This window comes from Ceratina calcarata, unplaced genomic scaffold (genome assembly GCF_001652005.2).
Source record: "Ceratina calcarata isolate Rehan_Ccalc_2016 unplaced genomic scaffold, ASM165200v1 scaffold399.2, whole genome shotgun sequence".
NCBI lineage: Eukaryota > Metazoa > Arthropoda > Insecta > Hymenoptera > Apidae > Ceratina > Ceratina calcarata.
Window position 1 is genome coordinate 160,154 of NW_017163310.1, and position 24,098 is coordinate 184,251.

Consider the following 24,098-nt stretch of genomic DNA (forward strand, 5'->3'; position numbering starts at 1 on the left):
AATGCTTCGAATAAAAGTTGTAGGTGATACTATTACCTATGAAAAATTTGAAATCACTATAATTTTAGCTTTTTAATAGTAATAGGAATATATAATAACAAATTCAACATGCCAGCATTGTTTAAGTATATGTATAGCCTATACATCCTTAATCAATTTTATACTTAGATTCCACGACTGTTGTTTGCCTCATTCTCTGTACACGGGAATTGCACGCACGTGCGTGCGTCTGCTCACATTCTTACCGCGGGTTATCGATTCATAATCGAGGTAGATAAGAGACTACTCGACGAGACCATTACATGTATACCGAGATATTAAAACCATCCGTTTAAAGTTTAAACCGTTCGCAATTAATCTTTCTAACAACTTGATTTGCTCAGTCTCAAACTAATAATTACATTGAATATTTACAAGTGACATAAATTAAAAAGGTGTATTTATTAGAAAAAAAAATGCTTGTGAGGCTCGAGAAAGATTTTGAGAAATACGCGCTCGTATTTTTTATTTATGAAGTTTGAATACCATCCCCTGAGTTACATAGGTTTTGTTTTTTTATATCGTTTCTGAAAATATTTAACCCGCTATTTTCACTCACTGTTACCTTCGACCCGCGTTCGCCGATATCGAAATTGCGAAACAAATGAAACGCTGGGAACGTAAAAAAGAATATGTAGTAGCGCGGTGCACGCGGTAACGGATAGTTGGTCGGTGGTTGTCGCCGTTTCGTCGTTCGAGGGCGGAGGAATATACACTCCAATCCATAAGTTAAACACTTTTAAACAATCGAATATTTCAAGTATTGACTCCGTTACCAAACGAAAGAGATGTAACGCAAATTATTTCCTGAAATAATTTATTAGACATCGATTTAACGAAATCCTTATAAAAGTAAAGTAAGAATAAATTCATGGAGTCTTTTTTCAGCACAGAATTCGAAATTAAATGGAATCGAGTATTGAAGAATCGATATTAGAAATTCATTTGCTTCGAGGCATCTCGTTCAGGTTTTTACTAACTTGTAGTCGGGATTGTACGCGGCGCGATGGTGGAGGTAAACCTGAAATCAAGTTTCACGTGGAAACGGTTTGATTGGCGGCGTTCCGCGAATGATTTTCGATCTGCGACGCGAGGCGGTTGTCTACCCGGTCGCATCGGTGCGCGATCATTTTTTTGATACCGAACCGAGACAGCCATCGCGGTGCATGTACAGGCAGCAATAGTACCAGCGCGGTACAGTGCTCCGTACGATGGATAGAGACGTAATGATCCGCAATATTCCGTTAGTAATTGCTCCAGTCGGCCGCACTGTTGAAACGTCATTCGCGCGGCCGGTAGATTTGTTTTTCCCCCGTCGCGTACGCTTTTCCGATTTTCCTCAACCCCCTTCGGCCTGAAACGTCATTCGCGACCGCGACCTGTCCTACAGAGCCTGGATCACTTAACCCTTTGTGTCTCGTCTTTCTCCCGGGTTCGTCGAAAAATTGTTTCATTCGTCCACTGAATCGATTCTTACATCGTAACGATAAAAAAAATTTATCTGTTTATATAAAAATCATTGAATATTCGCTTTCTGTGTAAAACTACATGAGAACCGTCACACGATTTTTGTATCGATCGTTTAGCTCAATTCATCCTCGATGTTATCCAACTCGTTGCGATATCAAAAGTTCTTAATTAATTCTGGCAAACTTTTTCATTATCCCGTTGACGATCGATTAATCGTCAGCCGGTTTCAATAGTTGACGCATCGCCGGTGCTTTTTACAGAAAAATCCAGTTTTCAAATCATCGGTTTCAATATCGAGATTTCGACGTTTACACGTACGGTCAATTTGTCAGTAGGAGATCAGTCCGTCGAAACGAATAAAACGTGAACGATTATGCAGTCCAGAATAAAACCGTAATTCTTCACCTGTTGAAGTAAAATAAAATCGTTATCGCGTTTTGCCATCTGGCCGAGAGAATTTTTCCATGCACTGCCCTCACACTTTTCTTTTCCCCGATGTGCAACGGCCGATAAGCACCGGCGATCACGGGCGCGCCGTGCTAAAGGAAGCCGTCGCGGTCGCAAAAAGCTTACCACGGGGGATTAGTCATCGGTAACCGGCGCGATGCGAGCTTTTTCGCAGCCAGGCGATTCCCCCGGTCGTGACCGTCGCCTTGCCTGATTTATGGTGAGCCATCGTTATTTTCGCCTAGCCTCGCTTTACCCCATCGCTTCCTCCCACCCACTATACCGTAACACCGCGTTTGCCATCAGTATTCTAGTTGCAATGAACGTTCACTCACAAGATTATACATTTTTAATTGTAACGAGTGCGTAAAATCACACATTTTTTTACTATCACTAGGTATGATTTAATTAATAAATTTTTTAATTGTCTATTATTTCGTAGGTCTTGTAAAAATGATCGAACCATTAGAATTTCTATCTGAAAATTTACAACTATTCTTGCGAGACTGTACTGGCCCTTCGGATTCTCTTCCTCCTAGCATCTCCGTCCCTTTTTCTTCTGTTATCTTCCATTTGGCGCTCCGTCTCGTTCTGGAACGTTTCGACTTCCTCCTGCTTTCCCTTGCTCTCTTATGCCGGGGCGCCTGTTCGCCTTCTCGCTCACCGTTCCCTCTCGCAACACGCGCCGCCTGGATTTCCTGCTTCATTCGCATTTAAACGTGGGTGGGTGGGAGAGAGACCGGTCGTTACCCACTGGCTAACGACTGGGTGCCGGCAGACACCTCTTATCCCGTGAAATCTCCACGGCGAACCGAGTCGCGATGGAACACTCGCTACCTACCGGGAATCCGTCCTAAAGGGACAACTTATTGTTAAACTGATTCCAGCTATAAACCCCATCCTCGACTAATCGGTATTCAATTCCAAGTTGAATGGTTTTCATTCTTTTTAATAGAATATTTATTATGTCATTATTCATTTACAAACATTTCTTAGGTCATTCTTTTATCTTTTTTTCTTAGGTCATCAATTAGGGACATTCAAAAACATTTATTAGGTCATTATGGATACTTTCGGAATCGTTCGATCAATTGATGTCACTTTCAATCGTCGAGGGAGATTAATATAGAAAAATGTATTTTATTCATTCAGATGGATATCATAATTCTTTTAATAGACCAATAATTTCTGAAGAAATATTGTGACAAAACACGTCGAATCTTTCGTACGATAGAATTCTGTGATAAAAATGGACAGAATTGAGGAGTAGCAAAAATAATGCGCGCGCCCGTAATCAAAGGGAAACGCGAAACGGGAACGGTTCTTGTGTCCGCTAAGTAAATCGTAGAAAAATGAACGGCTTGCGGTTAGACAGAAAAATTTGGAAAGTCGTCGGCGCAACAATGAGCTCGGAGATTCGCGCCGTTCTTCGTCTACGGCTACTCGGCTAGGTGTATCTACACACAGTTCCCGTCGACTTTCTCTCGATTACGTGCACGACATAGCCCAGCGTGCCGATCGATTCCGCACGCGGGATTCGACACAAAAGCTGGCTGCGCGTCGCAGAAACAAACCGTAAAATTATTAATACGACCGCCGATTACGTGTCGCGGTTTTCATCGCCCACGCTTCAAAGCGTTCTCGTACATTATCTGTAACGATGCCGGGCAAAAATAATTGCGTGATATCAAATTGCCGCTGCCTTCCCGATACGATTTTCGATTTCGCGACGTTCGACAAGCGTTTTACTATAATGATTCGCGTAGACGCTCTCGGCCAATTTTTTAGTGATTTCGCAACCTGACACAGGCATTTCATTTTTATTTCCCACGGTTCTAAATAACCGACAGCCATTTCGCGATTTCGTCGTGTAATCTGTTACTTGATCGCATTTTTCTGTTGAATCGTCATGTTCATTTTTAAATTTAACACAATCGTGATCGAATCCTGGTGTAACAATCACTGGGAGACACGAGGATAAGGAATTATACGAAATGCAATGGAAAACTGGAGTGGATTCAGTGTCTGAGACCGTTCCTCAAAATTCGTACTTAGAATTGAACGGTGGGGCTCTCGTATCGCCGTGAGACTGAACACGATAATGGCGCGCTAGGCAGAGCATCAAAAGCAGGAGAATTCTCGGAAACGCATAAGTGACATCGCAGAATGCAATCCTTTCTATCAGGGTCTCGTTACATTCGTGAAATCGTTTGGTCCGCGGTCTTGACGCATTAACGCGCCACGGAATTTCGCCTATCTCACGTCCCGCTGACATCATCGCTACCGAATTTATTCAATGATCCTCAGCGACAAACGCGCGAGCTCGTTACGTTTGCTTCTTTCGATCCGTTCATCGACTCTGCAATTAATAAGCCGATAGAAAAGTACAGAGCAATGAATATCGACATCGTTTTAGAATGCAATCAGTATAAACGCGATTAGATTATGGGAGGAATAGTTTAGGTACTCGCAGAAAGTGGTGGTAAGTGAATAATGGAATGGATTTTTCATTCGTTTACCGCGGGCTTTATCCACGTGGCGCGACGTATTTTATCGGTGATTTTAAGTTTGCAATTAACGGATAATTAAGTTGCCGAGGGGAAATTGATAGGCGCGTTAACGCGGACGCGCTTCCGTGTAATTTCGCGCGGAAAGCATCGCTTGACGCGACGCAGATAAACGAGTGACGCTTTTTAATGCTGAGGGTAGACTCTGATCGAACGGCCCCGGTTTTTCCGCCGACCAAGTTCACACGTGAGATCGGAATTATCCGCGTGCCACTATTTTTATTTGCTGCCTCGCCTTTCCCTCGGTTAGTCAAGGATTGTTGAACACCATTTTTCGGAATCCGAACCAGTTTAGTGCCGTATAAACGTGGCTAATCGCGACGAGAATGGTCGACGCGAGGCGTCGGATTTAGGGGAATGATTTTGTTAATTGATACTGCGAGCGCCGGTCCTCCCCCGTAATTTGTTCATAACTACCCGACCTCGGGATTAATCGTACTTGTATTTACTGTTTATTGGCGACGGTTTGTAACCGGCAAACATCCAACAGGGTTTAATCACAGATTCGAATCATAATTAAAAAACCAATTAGGTAATGTTATGCGTAATGTAATAATGAAAGTATTTGCCAGTCTTTATTAGTAGAGATTGTTAGATAATTTCGTGACATAAAATTATACAAGAGTCTATGAATATTTTATAACCAAAGTTACTTTGGTGCAACACTTTTTATCACGTTCATGTAATATTTACATCTATTTATGGAGTCCAACGAACGGTTCAGGTGCATATTAATATTCAATTAATACCACGTTCTTCATAGAAGTGTTTATTTCTACTTCATCTGCAATTGTAATCGTAATCAATTTATAGCCGTCGAGTGCGAGGGAAGATCAAGGAATTTTATTGTAGTTCGTAGCTAGATATATACTGTATATTAAACACATATATGACATTAATCTATTGATATATTATAACAACTTAATAACCGGAAATAGTTTTTCATTCGATTTATTTATAAAATTAATTATACAGTTCGGTGATTCTGTTTTACGTGCTCACTCAATGCCGAGTAATATTTAAATAGAAAATCAGCTTTTTCTACTTACAAATTAATTTTTTTAAACGGCAGATTTCCTCGTGTGCAACTTTGTCGCTGTTTATCTTGTCAATTAGCATAAACCACTACCTCAACTAGGCGCGTGTAACCTTTCATCACGCATCATGTGCATGTATGACTAATTAATACCGCGATGAATCGTAGAAACTGGGGGCACGTCTTAATTAAATGGCGATGCGATCTGTAGAAATTGTAGAATGTTTATAAGTCTACGTGAAACGATTCAGTGGGAACGTTTTGTCAGCCGTTTGCATATGTAACAGATTGAATGTAACTAATATCGTCGTTTAAATTTCTACGAGCAACACAGAAAATGAAATATGTATACATAAAGAGGCACTGATAGCATCTACAATAGAGTTAGCGAAATTACAATTCTAAACCGGAACCATCAAAATTATGTACAGAACAATGTAATAAATTCGTGAGCGATAGCGAGTTTTAAGTCATCGCTTACATTTAATTACTCTATTTTTTTTTTTTTTCTTTTTTTTTTGAATGTATACTATGGATTCCACTTTTTTGACTACCGCTGTGTATCGTGTGTTTGAAAATCGTATACGCACGGCTTTTCATACGCCACCGAAAAAAGTTAAACCCGTGGCTTAATTGCCCGCCCCTTTTCATATCGCACGATCGCGAAAAATGTTTCACTCTACGTTCGGAACGCTCGCAGTTTATTGTTATTTTTATAACTGTTCCCATTTAACTTTTCATTCAAATGTAATTCTGCGAAATTCACACCTACCCCGTGCGTGACAAAATTCGTGCAAAAATGCAGACTCGAAGCATTTTCCTGTAATGCGTCAGTACGCTATCTGCTTTTCCTTGTGCTACATGATTTTGATTAGTTTCATGTTCGAGCTCGTACGTATTACTTGATCTGGCTTAACTTATTGCCAGGGAAACCGTTATCGCGTCGCGTGGTCGCACGTGTAAACCGCAGAGACGCACTCTAACGAATTATATAATGGTTAATGTTTATAATAATGCACGCCTCCGGAGATAATACTTAAATATAACTTGCCTAGCCGTCGTTTTATCGTTGGCCGCTCGTAATTAGGCACGTACGTCCGACGCGTTTCGCAAATTTGAAATTCGCATGTGAGATCAATTACGTGCCATCCACGTGTGCAAGTAATGTGCACATTTTCAGATACCTTTCAATTAACACGTCATTCCTTCGGCCCTATCTCGTTCGCCTCGGCGTTTAACGCACGTTACTATAATTTGCGTACTGAACAACAGTTGTTCCGTCATTATGCAAAAGACGACAGCAGCTGACTTAAAGAATTAATGCTCTTTAAATTCCGTTATTTCTACCGAAAATCGGATATACTGTCCGTCGTTATCTTCCTGGATTTTCCGTTTCAATGATAATATCTTCTCATTCGCTATTATAAAATGCAGTTATGTCTCGTCCGATTTTATTCCTAATATTACGCCAAATCGCCGGATGTTATAGCAGCGATTAGCACCACCGCGATACCGTGTATCATTTATATTTCGCTATTTATATTAATGTTAGCATCGATTAACATTATAATCATTGCAATTCGAGAGCATTTAATCATGTTAGATATGATTTATAAATAGGAAATCTTTTTCGTATTCAAATGAATCTGAATCTAATAAGATTGTTTATACTGAAACTAAAAATTCTCATGGAACTTGGCCTTTGGAATATGAAAGGTTCGGTACAAATAACAGGACTCGGCTGTTGAACACTTGAATTACCGAGACTGTAGAACGGCATACGCGGGGCTTAACCGAACATCGGTGATCATAAGCCGGAGGAACACCCGCGGCGATACGCGAGGCGTCATCGAGCGGCGTTGACGAGCCGATCGCGTGGCTTCAGCGAGGCTCTCCTCGTGAAAGCGGAGCAAGCGTACAGCAGGAAGAGGCACCGTTTATCGCACGCGCGTAATCTAATTGCGTAGCTCTCGCCCGGCGAACTGTTTAACATTAAACCGATTGCCACGGTTTTAGTCACAGCGCCGCGTCGTAGACACGCGTGCGACCGAGCCAGCGGCGCGGTCGCGGCGTGCATGCGTGTTCCTAAACGGATTGACCCAGAGAAAACCTCTGAAATGACATAAATGCCGTAGGCACAGCACGCACGCTTCTACCGATGTTCAAGATGGATTCGCGAAATTGATTCGAAAGTAGTTTATTTTATTTTATTATATTATTATTTTTAGTAGTTTATTATATTACATTATTTTCAGTTTCTTTTGATGTTAAAAAATATTATTAGATTTAAACGAAATCTTTATAATTCAGGTATTAATTTGGCATTAAAGAGATTATTCGATTTTCTATAGGTATTTGTATTTAAAAGGTGCAATGTGGATCTTATCATAGTTGGCGAAGAAAACCATATATACAGGTTAGCTCTAAACACGGTATAGTCGAAAAGTTTGCCAGGTATAAATATTGTCGAGCGTAGGATCTATTATCTGGGGCACTTGTGTAATTTAGAGTTTGCAAGTTCCGACGGATGCGTATCCGTGTGTATAGAACGACGGTGTGCTTAGCAAACGCGACTTCTGCTACTTAACGTTTCATAAGCCTTTATATTCTTTTGAGCGCGCAATGCCAGGGGTAAATAGTTCAAGTGGAGGAATGCGGACTGACAGTTCATAGATCAGAACGCTCCTTCGTTATCTTTCAATCAGTCGCTTCATGATATTCATTGTGGGAGTCGAGTGTGCACGGATACATGTACGACACACTCCCGAAAGGATAGTTCGATTTTAAAGTATTTATTTTAGTCCTTAGCTTTTTACAGATCGATGTTTAGGCTGCGACGTTTGCTCGCTAACTTAAAAACTAAGGATTTGGCAGATGCTTGAGGCGTACTTTTGGCATCTTCGGTGGAAAGGGAGTGCAATTAGTCTCGTCACATGTGTGTTACAATCGTGAAGGAGTTTGAAATGTATATCAGAGAAGTATGTCGAGGATTCGGTTGCTCAAGGTCTTAAAATACTTCCTCGCAGTTTTCACAAATATTACTTGGGGTAGGAATTCGGATCGTACAATAACGTAAAAATGCATCGGGGGACAGACACTTGTAAAGGATAATATAATTTGGATGTCGGGCTTTGAAATTCGTATTTTCGACTCATTACGAAGATCGGATCTATGGAAGTCATCGCGTGAGGGAACAAAATGGACCCCTGAGCTGTTGAAGGGTACAGGCGATGTAATCTATAAAGAATTGTCTAGTGATTTAAGGACATACAGTTTTATCATGCCGTCTTCCTGCGTTGTCACTACGTAACTGTTCGTGCGTACTTCTAATTATGAATTATATAAATAAAATTGATTGTAAAAAGTATAAGATTTGTGCAGCAACAATATTCGTTTGTTTTTCATTAGAATTTTCATCAAATTCGTGTTTACTTAATTGTCTGCATCTCGTCGACGGAATTTGAACAATGATCCCACGGAAAATGACGATGCCATTGCCGTGCAATCAGAGCAACTTCGAAGGTTTCCAGTGCGCCGGTTATAGACCAGCATGATCAATATAATCATACTATTTCGCTATTTTTATACGATCGTATGTAACTCGATGTAATCTTACAATTTGATTCATGTATCAGTATTTAATTTTATTATTCTAATCTGCCATAACAAATATTTTACAATTACCACGGATGTTATCTGAGACAACTGCACAGGATTCAAATAGATAGACATTATATAGGAACCCCTGAATTTTGTCGCGCCTCCATTATCCCTAAAGCGTCGGTCGTGCCCGAATCAGCGACGTCATCATTCTTTTTCCGTGACGCTCAGCGCGCGTGTAAGCAATTCCTTGGCGAAGTTCACGCGTCTAAAGTTCGTGAACAAGCGGCGCGGCGTCGCGTCGCGTCGCAAATCTAACGCGAATTTAACTGCGAACGTTAATTAAAATGCGCTGATGTTTCCGCAGCACGCGACGAATATCCTGCTCGTTCCCTTCAATAGGACTCCGTAAAACTAGTCTCCAGTTATTTTTGCAAAATGTCTATGAGAACGCTCGCAATTCTTTGTAACATAATAATGCGATAATAAAAATTGCATTATAAATGATATCGGGTTTTGATTTAAGAAATTTTGCACATTTGTAATGCTGATATATAATCGATGGCACCGATAATTGGCTCATTGATATCGTTTAAAAGTGGCATTTACTCCGTCTTAACGTTACTTGATAGCTGATCAGCGAGCCCTTAAGAATAATGAATGAGAAGCGACGCGGGTATCGTCAGCTGCTATCGATCATGCATGCTCCGCGGGAATTAAAGTATGGCCACGGGTAGGTTAACTAAGAAACGCGTGAATAAATCGCCTGGCCTATGTGATTCGCCGCCGAACGTGCCGTCCCGGGCTCGCGCTTCCGCGGGCTCGCTGATTTATGCTTCAGGAAATTGCGATAGCGGACAAGGAATTCCAATTTAGACGTCCCCGACGATGCTTTTTTTTTTGCCTTCCAGCCTAGAGAAAATCGTGATTTATCGCAATCGCTGTCCGTGTTTCCAAACCGTGGGACGAAACGCACATGAGTAAACATTAAACACGCACCGTCCCATAATTATAATTGTCAATGCTCATTAGGACGCTTCAAAAATCAATTGATCAAATGACTTCATGTAACGCGTCGAAACGTATCTTCAGGTTTTAATACTGCAAATTGTATTTCATCTAAACACTTTCAAGTTTTTCCGACAGAGTCCACATTTTTAATTGACAATAAATCTAGAAGTGCCTCTTGGGAAAAACGTATAGACATACGTGTACGTAATAATTATCCGCGGTATGAAACGCGCGTGTTCGCGTGATGTATCCGCGGATAGGCGATGGCGTGCGGTGGAACCGCGCGATGCTCGCGTGATCCTCCTGGAACCGTGATATCGTCCCGCGTGATAATACACGGAAACAGAATCGTAATAATAAACAGGAGAGTAACGGGTTTTTTTTTGTTACACGTGGGATTAGGGTCGTAGTACTTCAACATGTAATCCGCTGTCCTTTTTACGATGGTCAACTACCCTTGATAGTCTCGTAGTAATCTTTATTACGAAGTACATCGTCTTACGATTGACGTTCCTCATTTAGTTCCCATTTGTAATCGGATCAGTCTGAATGGCCACGTAAATATTTTAACCACGAATAAATTAAATAAGTCGCTTGAGTCATCTTATATATAGTAGAACGAAAAGCGGGCGTTGATCAACGGTAAGTTTGTTGAATTGCACCGATCGCCCAGCTCGCGTTTCCGGTGACACGTTAAGCTCGGCTCTCGTCCGGCGAGTCTCTCGGTTTCGAATTCGAGCGCGGGAGGCGGCGACTAACCCCGGGAAACTCGAAGCGACGCAGCAGCGGGCGACGATGAAAGGCGAGAACCGTTAAAGACGGGAAATGAGAAAAGAGAAAGGGGAAAGCGAGGAAACGGAAGTGGAATAGAAACGAGAAACACGGGAGGAAAAACCGGGTGGAGAGGAATGTGTCGGGAGTGGTCGGACGTCCCGGGTACAAATGTTTGTTCTGCAGCAGGGTTGCGGGGTGCAGTTCAGACATGGGAAGTGAGCATTACTGCCTGAGGTGGAACAATCATCAGAGCAACTTGCTGGGTGTGTTCAGTCAACTGCTGGAGTCGGAGTCGCTGGTGGACGTGACACTGGCGTGCACGGAGGGACCGTCGATACGTGCCCACAAGGTAGTCCTCTCCGCGTGCTCCAGCTACTTCCAGGCCCTGTTCCTCGACCACCCGAACCGCCACCCCATAGTCATCCTAAAGGACGTACGTTTCGCCGAGCTACGTACCCTCGTCGACTTCATGTACAAAGGCGAGGTAAACGTCGAGTACTGCCAGCTATCGGCCCTCCTCAAGACGGCGGAGAGCCTTAAGGTGAAGGGTTTAGCGGACATGACGAACATAAACGCGGCGGTCGCGTCGAGGGACGAGCAACAACAACAGCAACAACAACAGCAACAGCAACAACAACAACCATCGCAGCAGCAGCAGCCGCAGCAACAACAACAGCAGCAGCAGCAGCAGCAGCAGCAGCAACACACGGGCACATCCTCCGAGGGTATACAGCGCGAGACGTCGCGAGAACATCACCGTGAACGGGAAAGCATAAAGGAGTCGAGCAATAAGGACAGAGAGAGGGAAGGGAATCCCTCGTCGAGTGGGTTGTCGGGGGTGTCGTCGGTGCCAGGGGTGAAAGAATGCGAGCAATCGCACCAAAGCGTCGCGCAACCGGCGGTGAGCGAGTCCACGGAGGCGGTGGACATGACCGAGTGTCCGGCGTCACCAGCCGGACCCGGTAGCCCTTGTCCCGGACCGCTGGCCCTCGATCGACCCAGGAGGGACTCCGAGGACGCCGCCAGCCTCGAGGAAACGAGGGGTTCCCTTAGCCCGATCTCGGTGCACAGTGGACCGTCGGATATGAGCCTGAGCAACAACACCGGCAGCACGCCCGGTGTGCTACCGTTGAACCTACCGCAAAGCCGGCTTCCGTCCCCGCACAGTACAGAACCTCTCGCGGGCCCCTCGGGGTTACCACCGGTCCAGCAAGTTCCACTTGTAAGTACCATTCCTCATCGTTAACTATCGTCCGGTGAAACGAGCCAAAGACTTCGCTGCCGAGCACATTCATGCAAATTTATATTGATTGATGCACTTATAAATGATTAGCAAAAGATTGATATTTCTTTACTATTTTAATTCGCATCAATTCCTCGAAATAATATATGAATAAATTATTGATATAACAAAGTCATGAAATTAATTTGATTTCGTTAGTTGAGATTAGAATTTGATGATTAGAATGATAGATACGTTGGCGGATGCATAGAGAAGAGAATTACGAGGCAATAACAGGGATTTGCCTTTGTCAGTAGAATACACAGTTTCGTGTCAGACGTATGCTCTCGCATACATCTGTTCTACTCAATTAGCGAAAGTAGACATTGATATACTGTGCTGCGGTGTGCGATGTAATTTGTAATCGCTCCTTCACGTACAAATGATTGTCAGATTTGATACATTACAAATTTGACAATGTAACAAAAGTATTTTCTATAATTAAATATTTGCAATTTATGAATCTCTCGGTACGTTCTCATTTATATTAGGAAATGTATAAGTTGATTTATTAAAATGCCAAGTCAAAGGTAAAGTTCTGTGCATGTTCTGACCGAATCATCGAAAAAATTAATTCGAATTCTATTGGCTCGGGCTGCGCGACGCAGCGATCGAGGGTTATCCAATTATTACTTTTGACGTCGACGGTGTACGTGTTCGTTTTCAGTCGTTAAAAAAAGAAATGGACTGGGAAAGGTCGACCGAGGAGCGGAGCGCGAGCAGCGAAATATCCACGGACTACAGACTCCCGCCAGATCCGGTGAGTTACAGCCACGAACCCCTCACTCTTTCTCTCTGTACTATATATTCCAATTTATTGACTACTTTTTATTCTCGTACTTTCTCTTTACTCTGCATTTATATATCGATTTACGGTTCGTTATATCGTTGGCTATGCGTGCCGCTCGACTCATCTGCAATCGCATATATCAGTGGCGGTCGGAACTAAATCAGTTATTACCAAAAATTCTATAGAACCGTATCATTTCTTAAAACATTTCGTGAAATTAAAGATACGTGCAGTTACAGTCGAAAGTAAGCATGCACCTGGAAAAGAGTTTACTACGAATGTAGCTTCCATTGGATCATTTCTCATTTGCGTTAATTTATGTCCTGTATGAGAAATTCTTAATAGAATGAGAAGAAATAGAGTATTTCACATAAATGAGATTTCCCTGAAGGTTGTGCTTACTTTTAACTCTCACTGTAATTGCGGTTCACTGAGGATTGTGGATGAGCTGATGCAGAACTTGCTAAAAGAAAGAGTATCAAAAATAAAAAAAAAATAATAGAGAAACGAGTATCAAAATATGTATTGTGTGCTGACGACGAATCGTTCGTTTAATGCGCTACTCGTTTAACTTGGCGACGAGCAACGTCGACAAAGAGCCGTCGGTGAACGACGAGTTCTTTTCTTGAATAGATTAAACTCGAGCAACATTTCAACACGATCCATTTTATCTATCTATCTATTTATATATATATTACATATATATATCTATCTATTATATCTTGTTTGCCTATCTATCGCGCGATAGATAGACAGGCATATTACGTATATATATATACATTATATTTCGACAAGTTCACTTGCATGTGGGTCTATTTGCATGCGTGCCCAAAGTGCTTTGCTGTTTGCTGCTCTCCCCGCTAATTTTGAAAGTGATCGTGTCATTAACAGAACCGACGTTCGTCCTAATCGACGGTAGTGAGAATAATCGTTCGATCACCCCTTGAAGCTATGGGATTTTCGTTTTGTCGTACGAGTACTGAGATGAAAATCATGAGCTCAATGGAATACTGTGCTCTGACTCGTCTGTTCACGTCGTGCAACATCCCTGTCCTCGTCCCTTTTCTAAATTAAATTTAGACACCTTGACGGAGGTTTCTTTCTTTTTCTTATTTATCACGCACCAAATCCTTATTAATTGTCCAGACGTTTAAGTAAGATTTACTGTCTAATTGACTCGGAACAACCCCTCAAGTTTCCACGTTACTTTTAATTAATCAACGCCGGAGTGCTCGGAGTAAATAATTTGAAACACCCTTCAAACCATTTTGCGAAGTATTAAGCGAAGTTAAGGTTTCGCAACTTCCCTCTTGTACACGTTAATCTCCACTTCTCGTCTTTTTTTTTTTTTTTATCTTCCCTTCAATTTACTATTCCCAATCCTGTGGCCGCTTCCGGTGTCGAATCCCAGTGCTTCGAGGGGCTGAAGCGAACTTGCGAACCGAAGGTTTGCGTGACGACGCATCCTGAAACTTGGGCACGAGTCGACGTCTCTTTCTCCATCCAAGATAAGATTCGACCGAAGGAATGATGAAAAAACGAGCGCGTAACAACACGTAATAATTATATTCCTATTCGTCCCATCCTGCCAGCCTGTCTTGCTAGCTCACTGTCAAGAAGTTGACCTTCGTTTTTGGCCATGGTTGTTTTTTACTACATTTTATATATATTGATATATATATATATATATATATATACGTAAGACAAAAATATATATATATGTATACACATATATATACACACATCGTTGGATACGTGTACCATTGATCATATGCAACTTACATATATATATATATATAAAAATACTCATTGACATACATATATATATATACATATATATATATATATCGTTATACATATATACGAATTATTATTGACATTCATTATACTATTACCATTTGTTATTTTGTAATATTTGTATTTCGATTTGTCGTTTTCTTTTTTGGATTGAGTGCAATGTCTTTTGCCAGCGGCGAATTCATTTTACGCCGCGTCGGCCATCCTGGCCGCAGATTTACATACCAAAAAAAAGAAAAAAAAAAACAAAGAGATAGAGAAAAAGATATATATATCGGAGGAGGGACGAGGGGGTCGGGGGGTGGGCTGTTGTTCTTCTTGAGCGAGGCTGTGGGGGTTGCCGTGTGTCACCCGTTATACTCCGCACCGACACGTACACGTTCCTTACACAGTTAGTGAAAACCTATACATTACACGTCCAATAATCGGATTGGAATAAATATTAATGAGAGACGGATGAAAAATAGTTTTACTCTAATCACGATGAATATTAATGTTTATTTCAATCTTGTTTTACGTGGGATTAAAAATAGATTGGAAATGTAACGTGCGGGGACCCTTTTAACTGGCTGTAGATCTATATATAGACACCGTGTTACACGTGTGTGTATATACGTATATATATATAAAACGCGGTCCTTTACAGACACACAGACACAGGCATACACACATTATCATATACATGCAGTGAAAGTCAAAAGTGAATACACGAACAATTCGACGATACTCTTGCATACACTCACATGTTGTCAATCGACGAACATCTCATTTTCTAAGGAAATTACTGAAACCGAACCTCGCACTCTTTTTAAGTTGTCTACTCACTTTTGAATCTCGCTGCATATGGTATCTCTGGGGGTGCGCGTCGTGCCAAACAAAAATGAGCGTCAACTTCTTGTGCTACCGTCAATTACAACAAAAAAAAAAAGACCAAAAATGCCGTCGAGAGACGAAGTCATGTTCTAGTCAGGCCAGGGACTACTTCTCTTTTTATTTTTAATCCACCGAGTATTCACGCGATAAGTTAACGTAGAGAGAAGAAGGAAGAACGAAGGAGTGGTAACAGGCCAAAAACGTGCTTCCTACAAGTAGTGATCTCGCGATTATACAAAGCCTTGCCTGTTCTTTCTTTGTTTATATATACATATATATATATTTTTTCACAAAATATTTTTTTTTTATTCTGTTAGTTTTAAAACCAAACTTAGATAGAGAAACACAAGGCTGAACAAGTAGTTGAGAGAGCAAAGAGAAAATGCGTAAAAGGAAAGATACGTGGAAAGTCGATAGAAAATGAGAAACACGTTACGTGCATACAGTTACTGTTAAAAGTACATGTACACCTTGAATGTTCGTAGAAGAGGAGCCATTATGTCGAAAAAATTGGTAGAAAGTAGAGCCAGCGTTTGCAGACGATGTACGAATTTTCATATTGTTACAAGGAACAAATTGTTCAAGGTGTACGTACCTTTTGACACTCTGCATATGTATATGCATAGATATACATATGTAGTGAAGATCTTCGTACATTATACGTATCTCTTGTAAAATGATTCGAGTACATTTCTAAAGAGCATGTAACGTACACATGCTTCGCCCACATTTACATACCCTTGGCGTTCGCTAGGTGGGCTTAAAACGATCGAAACTATAATGTACGGAAGATTATTTTACTGACTGTATGCCTGTCCGTGGACGCCGAGTCGAGTAGCGTCGAAACGAGCGATTTGTCGCGGCGGTGAACGGTAAAGACGACGTGATTCATATAAGACACGACGGAGAAAGAGAAAGAGTAAGAGAAATAAATAAATCTGATTGAAACGATCACTTCAAAGTTGTAACGAGACGAAGAATAAATTTTGCGGAGACGATAGTACGAACATAGATTCAAACAGTAGATAGACAAATAGATAGATAGATAGACAGATAGATCGATAGATAGACGCGCGTAGACGATTAGGTAGATGCTACGGAATAAAGAGAGAGAGAGAGCGAGAGGAAGAGTGAAAGAAAGAGAGGCAGAGAACGAGAGAGAGAGAGAGAGAATGAGAGAGCACGTGACTGTGGGGGTTGGTAACGGGAAAAGACGAAGTGGTTTCGGGGAGACAAGAAGTTGATGTTCTTGTTTGTTTGGTTGCAGGAGTTGATGGGTGTGGATGAGCGGATGTTTGCGTGCATGTACTGCGGTGCCTCGTTCCTCCACCAGAGCAAGCTGGCGCGGCACATCCTCTCGCACAGCCTCGAGTCGCTCAAGTACCGTGAGCAGGCGGCCCACCTGCAGCTGCAGGCTCAGCTGGGCCTCGAAACCGGCATGCACCTGCCGCCGGAGGCGCACTACCCCGCGGCGGGTACGATCGAGCCGATGGACCTAGAGCTCGCGGCCCACTCGGACCCGACCTCCGGCGTGGTCCTCTGCAAGTTCTGCGGCAAGTCGTTCCCGGACGTCGGCTCGCTGATCGCCCACCTACCGGCACACACCGGCGACAGGCCGTTCAAGTGCGAGTTCTGCGGCAAAGCGTTCAAGCTGCGCCACCACATGAAGGACCATTGCCGGGTGCACACCGGCGAGCGACCGTTCCGTTGCACGCTGTGCGGCAAGACCTTCTCGAGGTCGACGATACTCAAGGCCCACGAGAAGACGCATTACCCGAAGTACGTGCGCAAGTTCCTGTCCCCGAGCCCCGTGGATCCCTCCGAGGAAGAGGCCCCGCCGCCGCCGCCGCCGCATCATTGAGTTCTCCGCCTTAGACCGTGCATGAACAACAGCAACAGCAACATCAGCCGCCGCCGGAGAAAGAACCGCCGATTGCTACGACTTATTCTTATCCTCCACTTTATTCTTCTACTACTACTACTACTACTACTTCTTCTTCTTCTTCTTCTTCTTCTTCTTCTTCTTCTATTTCGTTTCCCTTGGTTCGAAACGGATACCGCGAGGACGAACGATCCTCTGGTGAAGAGACGACCGGAGACGAGGGAGAAGGAAGTGATCCTGGAATATGCAACAGCGCTCGCGCTGTTCGCGGTGCCTCGTTCTCATTCGCTCGTTGTTCCTCGCATTTCTTTCGTTATTTATCCCCGCCGCTGCTATCGTTATTACTATTACCGTTTCTTCTTCTTCTCCTGTTCCCGGGCGTCGGCTCCTGGTTAACGTCTGTCGTCATCGTGTCCTTCTCTCGACACCAGGCACCAGGCTCCGTCGTTCAGCCTTCCTCGTTCTATTCGAGATACCGAAATCCCGAGGAACGTTTGCGGCCCCTCGTCGTTTGGTGCTCGATCGTCCGGGTACCCGCGATCGTTTCTCCCTGTTATTGTTCCTGGCCTCTCCTGTATTTTCGTTCGCTCCTCCCGAACTTCGCGGAGAGTTGGCGCGTTACACAGTTACGTACATTACCCCCCCGCGTTCATCGATCCCCGCACTGAGCGTCGAGGCAAAAAGCCGGCGGTGTTTCTAGTTAGTCCTGTGATTTTGGTTAGGATGGTTGGTAAAACGCGTGTTCAGAGGGAGGGACACGTTAAAAACGAGCTCCCTCGTTTAATCAGTGCTTTAAGACGAAACGTTTAGCTTATACATACATATATATTATATATATCGATAAATTATTAAAGGTATATATATATATGTGAGTGAGAGACGGAGAGAAAGGTGCGGAGCGAGAGAATGAGAGAGAGAGAGAGAGAGAGAGAGAGAGCGGGAGAGCGTGTAGGAAGAATGGGCAGGATGGCTGATGATGAAGATCGGACTTCGACACGGAGAGAACGGAGAGCGCGAGACGATGAGAGAAAGGGTCGGAGCGTAAGCGAGGACGCGAGCGAAAGGATGAGTAAAAAAAAAAAAATGAAATTTGAGCCGCCACGGTTGGTGCTTTTAAGAGATTTTGATAAAATGCTGTGAATATTATATTGATTACGATTAACTATAAACTATTGTAATAATGTAATAACGTTGTACGATTGTACGATGTGACTGTTGTTGATACGATTGAGAATATTTTATACAATTGAGACAAGGGGTGGGAGGGGGGTTGGGGGAGGTTTGTGGAATTCGCGCGCCGACGATTTACGATAAGGTATCCACGTGTTGACTTGAGAATCTCTCGCGCCGGTTGCCGCCGAGATATTCCACGAATTCGCAATCCGTAATCCGTGCAATGCTGTTCGGCGAATCGGGAGCAACCGGTAGCGGTTCTGCTCTCAAATGGACACGCAGCCATACGATTTAAGAGGAAACGCGGAGAACGGGGTGCAATAGGGGTTGGGGTGGGCGGGGTTGGTGCTGGACTGACGACGGGGATGGGAGGTTGAGCGCGAACGGAGGGTGGAAAAGAAACGTCCACGTGCGACGAGACTCGACGATTCTCACCCTCGACGCGTTCGTGGACGTTCGCGGTTCAGAGACGTTGTTAGTGAAAAAAGTGAAAGGACGTTCTATTAAGCGCGGCGCAAGGCCGAGTCGCGTCACGATTACTTTTTCTCCTCGATCGTTTCCGTTAGTGCTACTCGCGTGTGGTGTGACTTCGTCGTCCTTTTTCGGTTCGCCCGCTGGGATCAAGACTCACGGACGTAGTATCCGCATCCTTATCTGTTCCAGTAAATTTCATTTGTGAATCTTCTTGGACAGTCCTGCAGGCTATCTTATAGGAAATTTCATTTTACGAAAGTCTTTTTCGATTTCGTTCTATCTAAAAATCAGGATAGTGCATAAATATAGAGTCGATCGTCAAACGTTTTACCAGGCAATTGGTCGATCGCAATTTAAAGTAAACTTTTATTGGGTAAATAGAAAAAGACGGGTAAAAGCTTTTATCCGCCGTTTAAGTTTGTGATTTTTCCTCTAAATCAAACGTAAATTCCGTGAAATGAGAAAACGTGAAAGGGTCTGTTTAAATTCGAATGAAGCGCAGTTTGTTTTCACTTGCAGAGAGCTTCGTTTTTAATTCAGTTCGAATGCTGATCGGTCTCGCCGAATTTCGAAACGGTCCTCGAAGAAAACGGTCCTCGGCAAGTGGAAGAGGCAACGCGACGTTAATGTGTGCGCGCACAAGCTTAACCAAGAACGGTAAAAGGACAACATTGTCCTAAGCAGGATCTGTGTACCGTGTGTAATCGTGGATCGGCGCAAGGAAGATTCGAGGTATGACAAGCTGTCACATATTATTACGTAGACATCTCAGATCTGTTTCAAGTTTAGAACAATTTTTAAGAGTACGTCGTTGCTCGCGGAAGCACCCAATCGTACATAAAATTCTCGAAATTCTATCAAAATCGCAAGTCGATCTCGATTTAATTTCATGTTCAACGATTGATTGCTTCGCTTATTCAGGTACCTGTTGACACCTGTTATATTTCATCAGTCGTAAAATTGCCGATCTCTTCTTAATTGCATTCATCGATAACTTCGTTCTGACAGCGTTTATATAAAAATTTGTCAACCTGCGTTACGGCAGGAAACGTGCGATTCGAAGATGCAAAGGAGTCAGTTTAACTCGTTTGATGTTACTTGGAATTGTAAATAGCAGCACGCAACCTCTTTTTATTTCAATATTCACGATAATTACGTGAAACATAGTATATTTTACCGATCATTCTATTTTTTTCTTTAACTCTTTCGCGTGTGCATCAGAGCGAAGGTGTCGGCGTATATGAATGCATATGCATTCCTTAACTCGGCTATTTAAGACGAGAACTAGTTGTTCGATTATTATTTATAACGCTGATAAATATTCTCTTACGCAGCGAAACACAAGATGTGGTGATCTGAAATAGGTGTCGACAATGTACGTTTGTTGCAAGAAATACACGTGGTCCGCGAACCGGTCTGCAACTCGGCACGAATAAATTATCATGACATTGAATGTTTATCGCGGTTAAAAGGAAAAAAAAAAGGAATAGAGGTTGAATGAAGCGATCGTGAGTTTAACGATTATCGAAGATCACGTAACTACACGCGGAAAGACTTATTTCCTTACATTATACAAATAACGCTGTCTCGGAATGGTACGATTCAAAAATAGCGCGTGAAACATTTCTTCTCCGCCAATGATTAATCCATTTTTTATTTTGTCTTGCAAAAAGTCGAATTCGTTTCAAACCTGTTCCTTAGCCCGTTTCATACTAACGATATTAGCATGATCGGAATCGTAAGAGAACAGTGTCATACTTGACGATTCCCAATCTTATTGTTGCAAGTATAAAGCGAGTGATTAAGTAGTCCTAAGATAGGAAGACTTCTTAAAAAAATTTATGAAAATTGTCAGAATTAAATCCTCCCCCGCATTTTCTGCACGCACCCCCGTTCATAAGTCTCGGGACAATTTTATATATATAATTATTATCAATTAACAATTATTATAATAATAATAATAATTTAGAAAATGTTCATTCAAAATTAATAACCGAAGTTGGCGTAAGATTTTATTCTTTATGACAAAAGTTTCGAATTTTCCTATCGGATTCTTACTTCAGTTATTTTTATCACTTAAGCTTGGCAATTTTATTCGGAGACGATCGCAATCGGATAGCCGAGAAACGATCCTAAGTCTTATTGAGCGGGGAGCGTGTGTATGTGTGCGGTTCACGCACGCGTTGTTAAAACACGAGGCAAGGCGAAGCGTTGCACTTTGCTCGTCGCAATTCACGATGACCTCGCGTTTCTCCTACGAGCGTTCGGGTGATACGAGAACCAGTATTTCGAGCTGCTTACTTTTTGTGTTTTCCTATTAGTTTAGATAAGGTAATTAGGGTGCACGAGCGCGTGTTTAAACGTAATAAACAGACCCGGGGGTTGACCGGTGTGGAGGGGGGAGGGGAATGATGATCGCGATGCAATTTCGATGAATTTGCCAGGGAATTCGCGGCGACGTGTCGAGATCAATCGGTGGATCGCTAATTTAACCCTTTGCGCACGAACATATACGTTCGACGTAAACCGTTCATTGCACCAATCAAATATTCGTCATTTTCTAACGCAATTATCGAAACGATGAAGAAAATTTATGATTCAACACCGCCGATCTACCGGGGAGCAATTATTTCGGCAAAATGATCCTGGCTTCAATTTAGAAATCACTGATCCATCTTTTTGCATAGGAAAATTTGTCTTCCGCACGGAAAATCGAAAACAAAAGAAATGGCGACGCGTAGATACGATATGGAGAAAAATTTACGAGGGTAATAGATAATGTTCGGCGCGTTATCTGCCGTTCTTACGTCTAATTGCCCGTTGCAAGAGGAACCATTATTTGCAATAAATTTCTAACCGTTCCCCAGACCGATTACGTTTCTACGTCTTTCGTGAGTTATTAGAAAGTATGACTCATTGGTAGTCTAACGTTTTACACATTCGTCGTTTGAAATTGAAAGATATTCAAAAATCGGTCTGATTAGTCATTTAACGAGCGCAAATATCGAACGTTTCTTGTTTTCGGCACATGAAAGATTCAGGATATAAAGAAATACGCGAAGACCAGATGGAAGCATTGATTGGGTTTAGAAAAATTGAACGTTTCACGTGCACCAGCCTACGCAATAGCGTCCCTCTTTTTTCTTTTTCCTCCTGCCCGTTTCTCGGGCGCATTGTATATTTAGTAGCCGGTTGGTTTCCGCCTCCGACCTCCTGCGCCTCCTCGCAAGAGAGCCCTCGCTGAAAATCGATCGATCCGTGAAATATTCATCGCATTCCGTGCGGAGGCCCGCGGCTGTACCGAAGGAATCGGCCGCGGGACCTCCGGTCCGTATCGATTAACGTTGCAACTACCGGAGATTAACGTGCACCCATTTGTAAAGAAAGAAAATTCAAATCCTATGCCCGTGCTCAGATAACGCGACCCGATTTATGACAAAAATTAAAACCGCAGAGACCAGAATTCGACTTAGAAATCCACTGAATCACGACGATACCGTTTTCCTATTTGATAACAGATATTATTTTCATATTTAATTTGAAAAGATAATCGGTACTCGTAATTATATAGTGTAACATGTGTTGGAGGTAACAAGTGCGATAAACGCGGCCTTATCATTTCTTTTAGAATAACGCTGTTTTATATTTGCAATCGTTAAAAGCCGGCGTACCGCAGAAAACGTGTATCAGAAGTTAAAATAGAATTAAATATTTTCCGTTGATAATGTTGAGAGTGTAATTTGCTTGGATCGCGACGGGTAATGCAAGAAAGTGCAGATAAATCGTACGTGCAAATTGTAAACAGGCAGTTTTCCTTCAATGAAAGCAGAAACGTTATCAATCTTTATAATTTACGGCGTGTTATTGACCACCGGATTTGTCGAGTAAACCTGTCAACAAAAATGATAAATTCTATAACAAACATACCGATGGATTTTTCCAATTTGTTGCATTTTATTCAGTGTAAGTGAAACTTCATGGGCAAAAATTTAACAAGGAATTTCGATATTCAGAAAACTAAAATACATTCAGATTATAGTGACGATTATCGTGTCGTGTTCATAATTGTAAATCTGAAACAGACGTCAGATTTTTTGACAAATTATGGAATACCTGGCCATCTACATAAGTTTCGAATTTTCCCTGCGAGTGTCCGTCTACTCTGAAAAATCAGTGTTCGCGCGATTGAGTCTCGTTTGAATATCGAAAAGCGCGGCGATCTTCGAGCGTGTCTCGAGAGCGACAGGAAAAATTGATTCGACGTTCGATCCCGGGGAACGGAGGAGGAGGTCGATCCCCGCGGACGGGAGGAGCGGAGTCCGGCGTCTGGCTTCGAATCTAAGGCGCGGAATCGTTATCCGGCGATTGCCGGCGGAAAAATCGCAATTAACGAGGAGTAGCTGCAGCCGGACGGTTACGAGAGTGTAACCTTGCAATCGTAAAGGTCTAAAAATATAATGAACGCACGGAAAACTGTATAATGCATCGACCCAACTGCGCGAGCCGCTGCGTTATCGCGCAGCTCGCTGCCAATCGAGCGTGCATGCACAGTTAGCGTCTGTGTACGCGAGCACGGGCACGAGCGGCGACGTGTACGTGTACGTACATTGTGCACGTCACGACAGATAAATCGTAAATTGGACAGTGACGCTCAATTTCGCGTGCGCGACTTTTTTTTTCACCGCGATTACCCGACCGCGATACAATTTTATTGCCACGTACAGTCAATCGACGAGCTTTCTTAAGGATGTATAGGCTATACACTTAAACAATGCTGGCATGTTGAATTCGTTATTATAGATTCCTATTACTATTAAAAAGCTAAAATTATAGTGATTTCAAATTTTTCATAGGTAATAGTATCATCTACAACTTTTATTCAA

The 24,098-nt window shown here is 42.6% G+C and overlaps 1 protein-coding gene across 5 annotated transcripts in view; it reads left to right on the forward strand.

Annotated features, from left to right (window-relative positions):
* The window catches only part of mamo (zinc finger protein 628-like), a 57,322-nt gene that overhangs the window by 5,844 nt on the left and 27,380 nt on the right, over window positions 1–24,098 (forward strand). For 2 of the 5 annotated variants that reach the window (XM_018027039.2, XM_026814798.1), the window contains exons 2-3: window positions 11,128–12,166; window positions 12,894–12,986. In XM_018027039.2, coding sequence (XP_017882528.1) covers window positions 11,153–12,166; window positions 12,894–12,986 — 1,107 coding nt within the window. In that variant the 5' untranslated portion in view covers window positions 11,128–11,152. Of the gene's footprint in view, window positions 1–11,127; window positions 12,167–12,893; window positions 12,987–16,953; window positions 18,819–24,098 lie in introns of those variants that run through there. The other 3 variants (XM_026814797.1, XM_026814799.1, XM_018027040.2) reach the window with 2 other exon arrangements.